Source organism: Pangasianodon hypophthalmus, chromosome 11, assembly GCF_027358585.1.
Source record: "Pangasianodon hypophthalmus isolate fPanHyp1 chromosome 11, fPanHyp1.pri, whole genome shotgun sequence".
Taxonomy (NCBI): domain Eukaryota; kingdom Metazoa; phylum Chordata; class Actinopteri; order Siluriformes; family Pangasiidae; genus Pangasianodon; species Pangasianodon hypophthalmus.
In genome coordinates, this window is record NC_069720.1 from 19,483,511 (window position 1) to 19,494,361 (window position 10,851).

At 40.7% G+C, this 10,851-nt stretch overlaps 1 protein-coding gene across 1 annotated transcript; it reads left to right on the forward strand.

The window, feature by feature from the left end:
* Nucleotides 1-191: 191 nt before the first annotated feature.
* Nucleotides 192-9,463, forward strand: klhl26 (kelch-like family member 26). Its single transcript, XM_026919525.3, has 3 exons — nucleotides 192-817; nucleotides 3,031-3,216; nucleotides 3,711-9,463. Exons 1-3 carry the CDS (start codon nucleotides 768-770, stop codon nucleotides 5,290-5,292), a joined length of 1,818 nt encoding a protein of 605 aa, XP_026775326.1. The 5' UTR covers nucleotides 192-767; the 3' UTR covers nucleotides 5,293-9,463.
* Nucleotides 9,464-10,851: the final 1,388 nt, after the last annotated feature.

Genomic DNA, 10,851 nt, shown 5'->3' on the forward strand with positions numbered 1-10,851 from the left:
AGGAGAATAGATAACGACACAATAAAACTTAATTTGTTATTAATTGAAAGATATATTACGGAATTTGGCCCTTGTTTCCAAAGATATTCCGATTTTTTAAAATTATTATTATTATTTTAGGATTTTCCCGGAGTTTATACTGACCAATCACCGGACGAGTTGGGGGCGCACTATTAGCCAATCCTAAAGCGGGAGGCGGGACTTGTCAGGATACTGTTTTGAAATTGTATCATTAAAGAAGAAATTACAGAGCTGAAAAAAATATTATCTGTACAATTACTATCAGCTATATTTTCATCCAGAAATGTAGAAGAGAGTTTGCTTTATTGGCATTTAGCAATTAATTTCGGTGAGATCTATATAACGGATTCTGCGCAGAGTCAAGGCGACGTGAACACTCCCAAAACTTATAGCATTACGTAGCCAGAGAGAGAAAGAGAGAGAGAGAGAGAGGGAGAGAGAGAGAGAGAGAGAGAGAAAACAGGTGGCTTGTATAAATCAGGTGATCCGTTTGACTTTGTTCCCTTATTAATGCTGTAGTATATTTGCTCATTTGGATAGATACAGGACTGATCAGGCTCCAGCTTGCAGCCTTCGTGGACCCAGAAACCCTGAAGTGTAAACGTCCTGCATGTGATTGGATCTGAAGAGCATCTTCATCTACAGATATGCCTGCACACTTTGCTGGCATGATTTCCAGGTCATGTGTGATGAGAGATTGTTCAGTCCCTGCATGATGTCCTTTCCCGAGCACAGCGGGTTCAAACATGGCGGAGTTGGATGGTGGGGAACTCTCTGCGAGTCGTTCACAGAGCAGGTAACCATACTTCCCTCCAAGTTTACACAAAAAAAAAACACCTTGACTTTGTCCAGCTTCATGGCCGGAAGAGACCCGTTAGCTCTCTCAGTCCAGCCCAGATGTGCTCTGGAGCCCTAATGTTATTGCTCTAACACCTTTAGCACCTCTTTCATGTTCCCTAGACTTAAATCTAATTATTGACTATTTACACCGAGGATGTTTTTAACAACGCGATGCTTAAGTTAAATTACTACTTTAGATTCTTTTAACAGTTTAAAATTAAACCAAAATGAGGCAGGCAGTGTCTAGGGGAAAAATTGTCCTGTGCTTATGCTACCTTCAAGTGCAGGCGGAATTTTGGGAAACACCAGTTCACGACGTAAAAGTTCAAAACAAACGTCCCTTTGAGTGTAATTACGACCAACAATTACTGTTCCATCATGACTAAATCACGGGTATGTTACGTCACGTTACCTTGGTTTCATTGTATACTTTTTACAATACATGGAAATGTTAAGAAGACGCCAAAATAAATGAGGCTAGCTGTATGAATTCGAATGAAAGTGGGAAACATAACTAAACGAAAAGCACTTGAAGGAAGCATTAGTCCTGGATTCATGTACAGTTAAGTCCATAAAAATAATGCTACAACTACATAAACAAGTGTCCTGCTGTAATAAATGGTCAAATGTCAAAATTAGAGATGGGACACTCTATCTATCTATCTATCTATCTATCTATCTAAAGGTACTTATCATTACTAAAACTGATAAGGAAATGAGTAATGTACTTGGCATTAGTCAAAAAGGAGTGGCACTGGACATTTTGTTTAGCTCTGTATATGTTGATTACTGCCATGTGCTGCTAATGAAATCCTCACGCTGAGTTTTATGTTTAAGATGTTATGGTGTTTAAACAGTATCTTTAATAGAGCGAGCGAGGATGATCCAAGGAGCAGAAAAGGGAAAGGAAGCATGTGTGGCTCAGTGCTCGCAGAACTGAAGTGCTCTCACACGTGACAGTTTCTCTGCACCCTTGCTTCACTGCTCTACGTCTACAAATACCTTTGTGAGATGGCGATTCACAGCACCTTGTGCTCATTTAAACCACCACACTTGCTGATACTGTGCTGTATACTCAGGTCAGCTGCCCTCACGCTCTATTAAAGATGCTGCCTAAATGCCATAAGACATCTTACACTATGACAACGTACACTAGGTCACGTAGTATCACATGGATTGAAGCCTTTTTTAATGAGCGTACGGAAACAAGTACGATATCGGAGTGATAGCTGATACCAGTATCAGTACTGATGCATGCCTAGTCAAAATAATAACAGCTGCTCAGGTAAGAATACTGTTATTGTGTACTATTTAGTTGCTGTAGTATATACTTACAGACTTGAAGAAAAAAAAAAACATGCTGGATTTAGGAATATGAATTTACTCACTGTTATACTACATACTATATACTATAAGTTCAGACCTCCGTTTAATGACTCCTGTTGGGTTTTTCCATTATTTGCTATACTTTGGTTTCCATGTCAACAGGTTATGTGTTGGATACTGTTGGATTATTACCTGTTTTTCCATGATTATTTTCGGTTTTGTAATATATTCTGATTTTATGGTTAATGGATACATGATTTATTCATTTTAAGATCAGTTTAATGTGATTTATGTAACTGTCTTTGTTTACTTCTGGCGGTCCGTTCCTTGGATCATATTGTTCAGTTCTTGCCCATGTTTTTCTTCCATCTCAGCTTTGGATATTATCTATATATGTCTTGCATGTGCCTTCTTACATGTGCACATCAGTATAAAAAGCCTGCTCTGTCCAACTTTTGTTTAGACTAGAGAGCGATAAACCATCTCTTATTGTTATAACCTGGCTCTTGGTCTCCTGATTCTTCAGTCATCTTACTTCTGATGAAACTGCAGTGTTTTGATGGTCGTCCAGAAAGATTTACAACAATGCATAATATGCGTTTGATGAATAATTAAAAAGAAAGCGCAGTTGCAGGTGTCACGTTGGCCAGCGCTTAGAAACTAGAGAGCCTGTTGCTGGGGAGTCGGCACAAAACAGAGCAACGAGAAGCTCTGCTCGTGTACATTCTCATGGAGCGGCTGGTGTTGTGTGTTTTCTTGAGTTTGATGGATTACCTTGCCAGAGACTGCGAGTCGCATGCGGTAAGAGATGATAGACGTAAACTGATTCTTCTTTTTTTTCAGCATGGCTAACAATAAGAACAGCACCCTTCGCTGCACATTCTCGGCTCCTAGTCACAGTAGCTCACTTCTGAGGGGTCTTTCTGCTCTGCGAGACCAAGGCCAGTTACTGGATGTCGAACTCTCTGTCAACAATGAATGCTTCAAGGTGCACAAAGCCGTGCTGGCATCCTGCAGTGACTACTTTAGGTGAGGAGTCTTTTGAAATAGAAATTTAAATTCCTAAGATGCTGGCTATTGTCTGACTCACAGTAACTCAACAACAAGGGGAATTTGATCTGCTTTCCTGGAACGTAATATGCTTCTTCAATCAATAATTAAGGTAAAGAAGCACAAAGCTATGCTGGCTTTCTGCTATGAGAAGTTTAATGGAGACGATCCAATAAAAAATGTTGATAAAGCAGTTTTAGAGTGCATGAACCTGGGTATTATAACAGCGGTTGTAATGTTTGTTCATCATTTGGCATTTGCTGAAACAGAATATGCTTCAATCAATAATTTAAGAAATTATCGAGCACTTCCTCGGCTAATGGTTTTAGTCATCAAATTATATGGATACAGCATTTTGTTGTGAAATGTATTGAGTGGACCTTTTTTAGGGGAATACAACTTTGTATTTATTTTAAAACAATGGTGCCAGATGATTCATGTTTTCCTAATTGTTATTTTTTTTTTTTTTTTAGAGCCATGTTCACTGGTGGGATGAAAGAGTCAAACCAGGCCACGATTGAGCTTAAGGGCTTGTCAGCACGTGGCCTAAAGCACATCATCGATTTCGCCTATAGCTCTGAGGTCACGCTCGACCTCGACTGCATCCAAGATGTGCTTGGGGCAGCTGTCTTCCTTCAGATGGTGCCAGTTGTGGAGCTCTGTGAAGAGTTCCTGAAATCAGCCATGAGCGTCGAGACTTGTTTGAATATCGGTCAGATGGCTGCCGCCTTCAGCTTGTCCTCTCTGAAGGAATCAGTGGACGCATTCACATTCCGCCACTTCCTGCAGATTGCTGACGAGGAGGATTTCCTGCATATCCCCATGGAGCGGCTAGTGTTTTTCCTCCAAAGCAACAAGCTCAAGGGATGTAGTGAGATTGATTTGTTCCACGCGGCCATCCGGTGGCTTCGACACGATGACTCACGCCGTCCCGCAGCGAACGAGGTGCTGCGGCACGTGCGCTTCCCGCTCATGCGCTCCTCCGAGCTGGTGGACCGCGTGCAGACTGTGGACATCATGGTGGAGGATGTATTGTGCAGGCAGTACCTACTTGAGGCCTTTAATTATCAGATACTTCCTTTCCGCCAGCACGAGATGCAGTCCCCTCGCACCATCATTCGGTCAGACATTGTCTCGCTTATTGCTTTCGGTGGCACACCCTACACTGACAACGACCGTACAGTGAGCGCAAAGGTGTACTGCCTGGCTGATAGCACAGCAAGGCAGTTCAAGGAGCTGACTGACATGGAGACAGGCTGCAGCCACGCCTGTGTTTCCGTTCTTGATAATTTCGTTTACGTGGTGGGCGGCCAGCACCTGCAGTACCGCAGCGGTGAAGGTGCTGTGGACATCTGTTTCCGATACGACCCCCATCTCAACCAGTGGTTGCGCATCAGGCCGATGCAGGAGAGCCGCATTCAGTTCCAGCTCAATGTCCTGCAAGGACAGCTGTATGCCACCGGGGGGCGCAACAGATCAGGCAGCCTTTCATCCGTTGAATGTTACTGCCCCAAGAAAAATGAATGGACGTATGTGGATTCACTAAAGAGAAGGATATGGGGTCACGCAGGGGCAACATGTGGAGATAAACTTTATATCTCGGGGGGATATGGGGTTTCCGTGGAGGATAAGAAGTCTCTTCATTGCTATGATCCAGCCACAGACCAGTGGGACTTCAAATGCCCAATGAATGAGCCACGAGTGCTGCACGCCATGATCAGTGTAAACGAGCGTGTCTATGCTCTTGGAGGAAGAATGGACCACGTGGACCGGTGCTTTGATGTTCTTGCAGTGGAATATTACATTCCGGAGACAGATCAGTGGACGACGGTTAGTCCTATGCGTGCAGGCCAGTCCGAGGCAGGCTGTTGCTTATTAGACAGAAAGATTTACGTTGTCGGAGGATACAACTGGCATTTGAATAACGTCACAAGCATCGTCCAAGTCTACAACACAGAGATGGATGAGTGGGAGAGGGATTTACACTTTCCAGAATCCTTCGCCGGAATTGCTTGTACACCTATAATACTGCCGCAAACTGCCACGCAGAGGTGATTCGCTTAGCTGGAAAATGTGAGGTGACATTACGAGAGGTTTTTTTGTTTGTTTTTACATTTAACCCCGTGATCATTCAAATAGTTGCATTTTGGTTGGTTATGTTTATCAGTTCAGTGATATAAACCTGATAAGCGAGAGCTGACCTCACCATTATAGTTTTATTTCTGCTGATTTCTGCTAAGTGTTGATTACTTAGCATGTGCACGATTCATCAGCTCTTATTTTGAAAGCCTAAAGCCTACATGTATTAGCGCTCTAATATGTACATTCTCATCAGTCTCAGATAGAACGGACAAAACCGGCAGTATACTTCACTAAAAAAAGAAGAAGAAAAACAAAAAGAAGAACCCTTGCAGAACACGCAGTCATTACTAAATTAATGTTTTACTAGCACATTCTGAAAAACTAGGACTACAGAATGGTTTTGAGGGAATTGAGAGCCAAAGCCGACTACATGATGCCACAAGATAGCTAGATCTGAAATTTTGACCTGCTACTATATAATGTTTTGTGCAGGATGCCTTTAGTGCACAATACACAATTCCAGTCCCAACTTTAGCTCTCTACATTACTGTTGTGCATCAGTGAATTGGGCTTCTTATAGCTAGTCTATATGTGTTTTTTTTTTTTTAAACCTAAAGAACTATTTACAGTAAGTGTTATATAAACATCATCTCCTTAAAATGTATTGTTTCTTACTTTGAAATAATACACTTTTGCAGTAGCGTGGCAATATGGTAAGTTCACTGGTTCGATCCGGAGCTCGGGTTACTGTCTGTGTGGCATTTCACATGTACGTACGGATTTCTCCGGTTTCCTCTCGTCTCCTAAAAACCTGCTTGTAGGTGGACTGACTATGCTAATTTGCCGCTAGGAGTGAATGAGCATGTGAATGTGTGTGCATGGTGCCCTGTAATGGACTGGCATCCCATCCAGGGTGTATTCTTACCTCATGCCTAGTGGCTCCAGATACACTGCGACTCTGCCTTTACTGAAGATGAACGAATTAATGATTTTTGTGGTACTAATAACACCGTTAGATTTTAAGAGCAGTGTATATGGTTGGAATGGGGTGTATTTTTTTATGTTTTGGGTTGCCTTTGCAACATAGACCTGGCAACCCTGTCAAACAGAGCATAAATAAACAAAGAACAACAGTGGTAGTGGTGAAAGATGCATCAGATGTATTGTGAAAGACAATGAAGAGACGTAATTCATGCTGCTGTTTCCACAAATACAAACACAAATGAATTAGGAATCGAACAACTTCCTCCGGTATGCACTGATGCAAGCAACTATGTAATATTTGGACCAATCACAAACAGGGAAGTGTCTGAAACAAAAATCGCAGTGTTCAGTTCTGTTTTCCAGCTTGCGCACATTCAAACGTTCTCACTCTGAATATTTCTTTTTGTTTTTTTGGTTTGAAGTATAGCGCTGGATTGAGGGCTTGCAAGACATCAGAGAGTTGCTTTATAAAGACAGCTGAAAGAAAAAAAAAACCTTATTAATGAAGTTACATAGTGAATGATTTATCCAGATGCTCCTGGAGAAAGAGAAGTGTTTACTGTTCTCCAAGAATTCATACACTTTCTGCAATGGCATAATTTTAAAATAACTCAACTCATTAGCGCTTCTGGCGATGGTCTATGTTTCATGCTAAATGTGCATTTAATTTACCTAAATAATTAATGTAGGTAGTTTATCTTTGATCTCTAAATGTAACTAAGCACAATACGACTCCTAATCGATGACATTTTAATTCATCCTTCAAGAACATCCAGTTCCTAGGTGCGATTACATAATTACCTATTTCTCCCTCAGTCTTTTGTAATCTCTTACAAAGTCAGTAAGCAGACCAGATTCATTTCGTAATGCACTTTATACCTGATGGACTGAATACAGCCCTGAAAAATCCACATGTTGACTGCATTTAGTACTTTCACTGCGATGTTACCTCTTAATGAAGAAGCGTAATGGATTAACAGAATGTCTCGTCGTAGTGCTAGCGCTGAGTACTGACCTACGACAACTAAAAACAAAATCCCTTTGTGTAAATAAGTGTGAGGACTGAGGAAGACTGAATTGGCTGAATCAGTTTCTCTTTTTATTTGAATGTATAGTCATTACAACAGTCTTGTATACTGCAACAACAACACTGGCTGCTGCAGTGAAGTATTTTCTAGCTTCTGTACAATTGTTCTGTACAATTTGTACCGAATAAGGCACATGCTTAAATTTGTACAAAAACAGTTTGCGGTCATTGATTGCTATTTTTTCCATCATGACTCACAAGCTATTATTAAACACATGGCTCAGGATGTTTATAGGACACGAGATATTGGCTACACACACCTTCACAATTTACACACGCTGCACAAAATGTTTGAAGGTAATCCTAGTAGACTGATTTGACGTAGAGAAAATGTGTGAAGTGAATTTAATAGAATGTGCAAGACTTTTATTCAAAGCACACTTTGATTTCTCTCTGCTAGTATGTTATTGCATGAGTATTATTTTAGTTTGTTTATCACAGTGACACTCTAGTCATACTCCATGAAAGCACAATACCAGAAAGAAGCAGCATACTTTAATATAGCTATAATATAATATACCTTAATATATTAGTTTATCTATGTACAGTACTTTGGTGAGCTTCGTTGTTTTAAATTGTGCTATATAAGTACATTGACATTGACAGTATAGCTATAAATTAAGTTAGAGGCTTTCTGGATTTGCAGAAATGTGGGTCCTGTTTGCTGGATTTGATCTAATCATGAGTGAATTAGTTTAATTAATTCTACAAGAATTGGTTTTTCTGAACGTTGTACAGTTTCAAACTTGTTACGCTGTTTTGTTGTACAATGGATACAAGATGAACAGCAACCCACGACCCAAGGTGCTAATGCTTCTGTTTAATGAAGCATCAAGGCATTGCTGCAAGAAATTAAATATCATTGGAAGTCACGTTTAGCTCAAATCACTCCTGGTCAATACATAACTTTTTTCGTACCATCCATTTTCTTTTTTTCCTCCTGTATCAATTAAATCCATCTGTTTGTCTCTGTAAAGGTGTAATCTGTCTGTTTATGCACAATATGTTGTATTGTATTGTATATCGTGTATGTACTAATCGCACTTAATCATCACAATCACAATATACACTCACTTTAATAGGAACACCTGTACACCTGCTCATTCATGTAGCAGCAGTGCAATGCATAAAATGATACAGATACAAGTCAAGAGCTTCAGTTAATGTTTACATCAAACATTAGAATGGGGAAAGAAATCTGATCTCATGACTTTGACCTGATGTGATCTGCTGCTCTTGTAACTAATCTGCCTTAAAGTTCAACATGTTGTGTGTACTGAGATGCTTTTCTGCTCACCATAGTTGTAAAGTGTGGTTATTGGAGTTATTGTAACCTTCCTGTCAGCTTGAAACAGTCTTGCCATTCTACTCTGAAGTCTCTCATCAACAAGGTGTTTCCACCCACAGAATTGCCACTCAGATATGTGTGTGTGTTTTTTTGTTTGTTTTTTTTTCCCGCAAATGTGATGTATAAAAACTGGTGTGCGTGAAAATCCCAGGAGATCAGCAGTTTCTGAAATACCAGCAACCATGCCACCAAAGTCACTGAGCTCACATTCTATGTTTGATGTGAACATTAGCAGAAGCTCTCGACCTGTATGTGCATGACTTTATGCATTACGCTGCTGTCACACGCTTGGCTAATTTGGATAATTGCATGAAGGTGCATGTATACATATGTTCCTAATAAACTGATTGGTGAGTGTATCTCCTGATATTGTGCTGCCACAAAATGAAACACGAAGAATGTAGTTAAAATGCACAAATATTATTCTTTTTCCCCATATTTCTGTGTGCGCACTGTATTGCTGTGTTCATAATGAAAGAAATTGGCATGATGTATAAAATGCTTTGTGGTCTATATTAATGTCATGTTATTTGCAGTGAAAGATCAGCTATGCTTGTGCAATATCTTAAGCTGCTGAATGTATCACCCCTCCGTAGCACTTTTTATGATTCTTACTCCCACTCTCTTGTTTTAGTTTCTTTGTGAGATCATTTTTACTTTTGTTCCAATTTATAGTGTCTTTTACTAATAACATTATTCATTTAATAAAACAGGAAATGGACAGATTTGTGCCTTACCTGCCATCTCTGTGTGTACTACTTACCAGCTATAGCAAATCTCAAAATGATGACCAGCAATAGTTCCTTGGTTTCCAAAAAGTAGAGAAAAGTTTAAAAGTATTTCTAGACCTGTAATAATCCTATAATTTAAAAAGCTACATTAGATTAACTATTATTAGCGGATTATGCACTATTATTAGTGCTATGCAGTGGATTTGGCTAATTTCTCATTTCAGGCTTTTGTTTACATTTTTCTGGCCCAGAAATTAGCTCAGCACTGAGATGGACAGATCAGACCAGTTCAGCTCAGCTGCTTTTCCTTATAAGGCAATTCACAAGATATAACTGATTTCAGTAGAAGCCCCAGTCACAAACATAAAGTTTTATGCACTTTAACAGGAATTTAAAAGGAAAGGGGTTTTAAAAGGAAAGTGGAAATCCTGGGAAGAAGAAGGCAACAGCGTTCCAACAATACAAGACTTGGTTATTACACTGATCAGCCATAACATTAAAACCACTGACAGGTGACGTGAATAACATTGATTATCTCATTACAATGGCACCTGTCAATGGATGGGATATATTAGCCAGCAAGTGAACAGTTGATGTGTTGGAAGCAGGAAAAATGGGCATGTGTAATGATCTGAGCAACTTTGACAAGGGCCAAATTGTGATGGCTAGACGACTGGGTCAGAGCATCTCCAAAACCGCAGGTCTTGCTGGGTGTTCCCAGTATGCAGTGGTTAGTACCTACCAAAAGTGGTCCAAGGAAGTACAACCAGTGAACCGGTGACAGAGTGCCCATGCTGACCCCTGTCCACTGCCGAAAGTGCCTACGATGGGCACGTGAGCATCAGAACTGGACCATGGAGCAATGGAAGAAAGTGGCTTGGTCTGATTAATCATGTTTTCTTTTACACCACATGGACGGACAAGCGCGTGCATCACTTATGTGGAGAAGAGATGGCACCAGGATGCACTATGGGAAGAAGGAAAGCCGGCAGAGGCAGTGTGATGCTCTGGGCAATGTTCTGCTGGGAAACCTTGGGTCCTGGCATTCATGTGGATGTTACTTTGACACGTGCCACCTACCTAAACATTGTTGCAGACCAGGTACACCCCTTCATGGCAAAGGTATTCCCTAATGGCAGTGGTCTCTTTCAGCAGGATACTGCGCCCTGCCACACTGTAAAAATTGTTCAGGAATGGTTTGAGGAACATAAAGAGTTCAAGGTGTTGACTTGGCATCTGTGGGATGTGCTGGACAAACAAGTCCGATCCATAGAGACCCCACCTCACAACATACAGGACTTAAAGGATCTAATGTCATGGTGTCAGATACCACAGCACACCTTCAGAGGTCTTGTGGAGTCCATGCCTCGACGGATCAGAGC

Excerpts from the sequence above, each read along its gene's own strand:
- klhl26 (XM_026919525.3), top strand. The coding sequence starts at position 768 with ATGGCGGAGTTGGATGGTGGGGAACTCTCTGCGAGTCGTTCACAGAGC. Across the intron at positions 818-3,030 it reads GCGAGTCGTTCACAGAGCAG|CATGGCTAACAATAAGAACA; the intron begins GTAACCATACTT and ends CTTTTTTTTCAG. Across the intron at positions 3,217-3,710 it reads TCCTGCAGTGACTACTTTAG|AGCCATGTTCACTGGTGGGA; the intron begins GTGAGGAGTCTT and ends TTTTTTTTTTAG.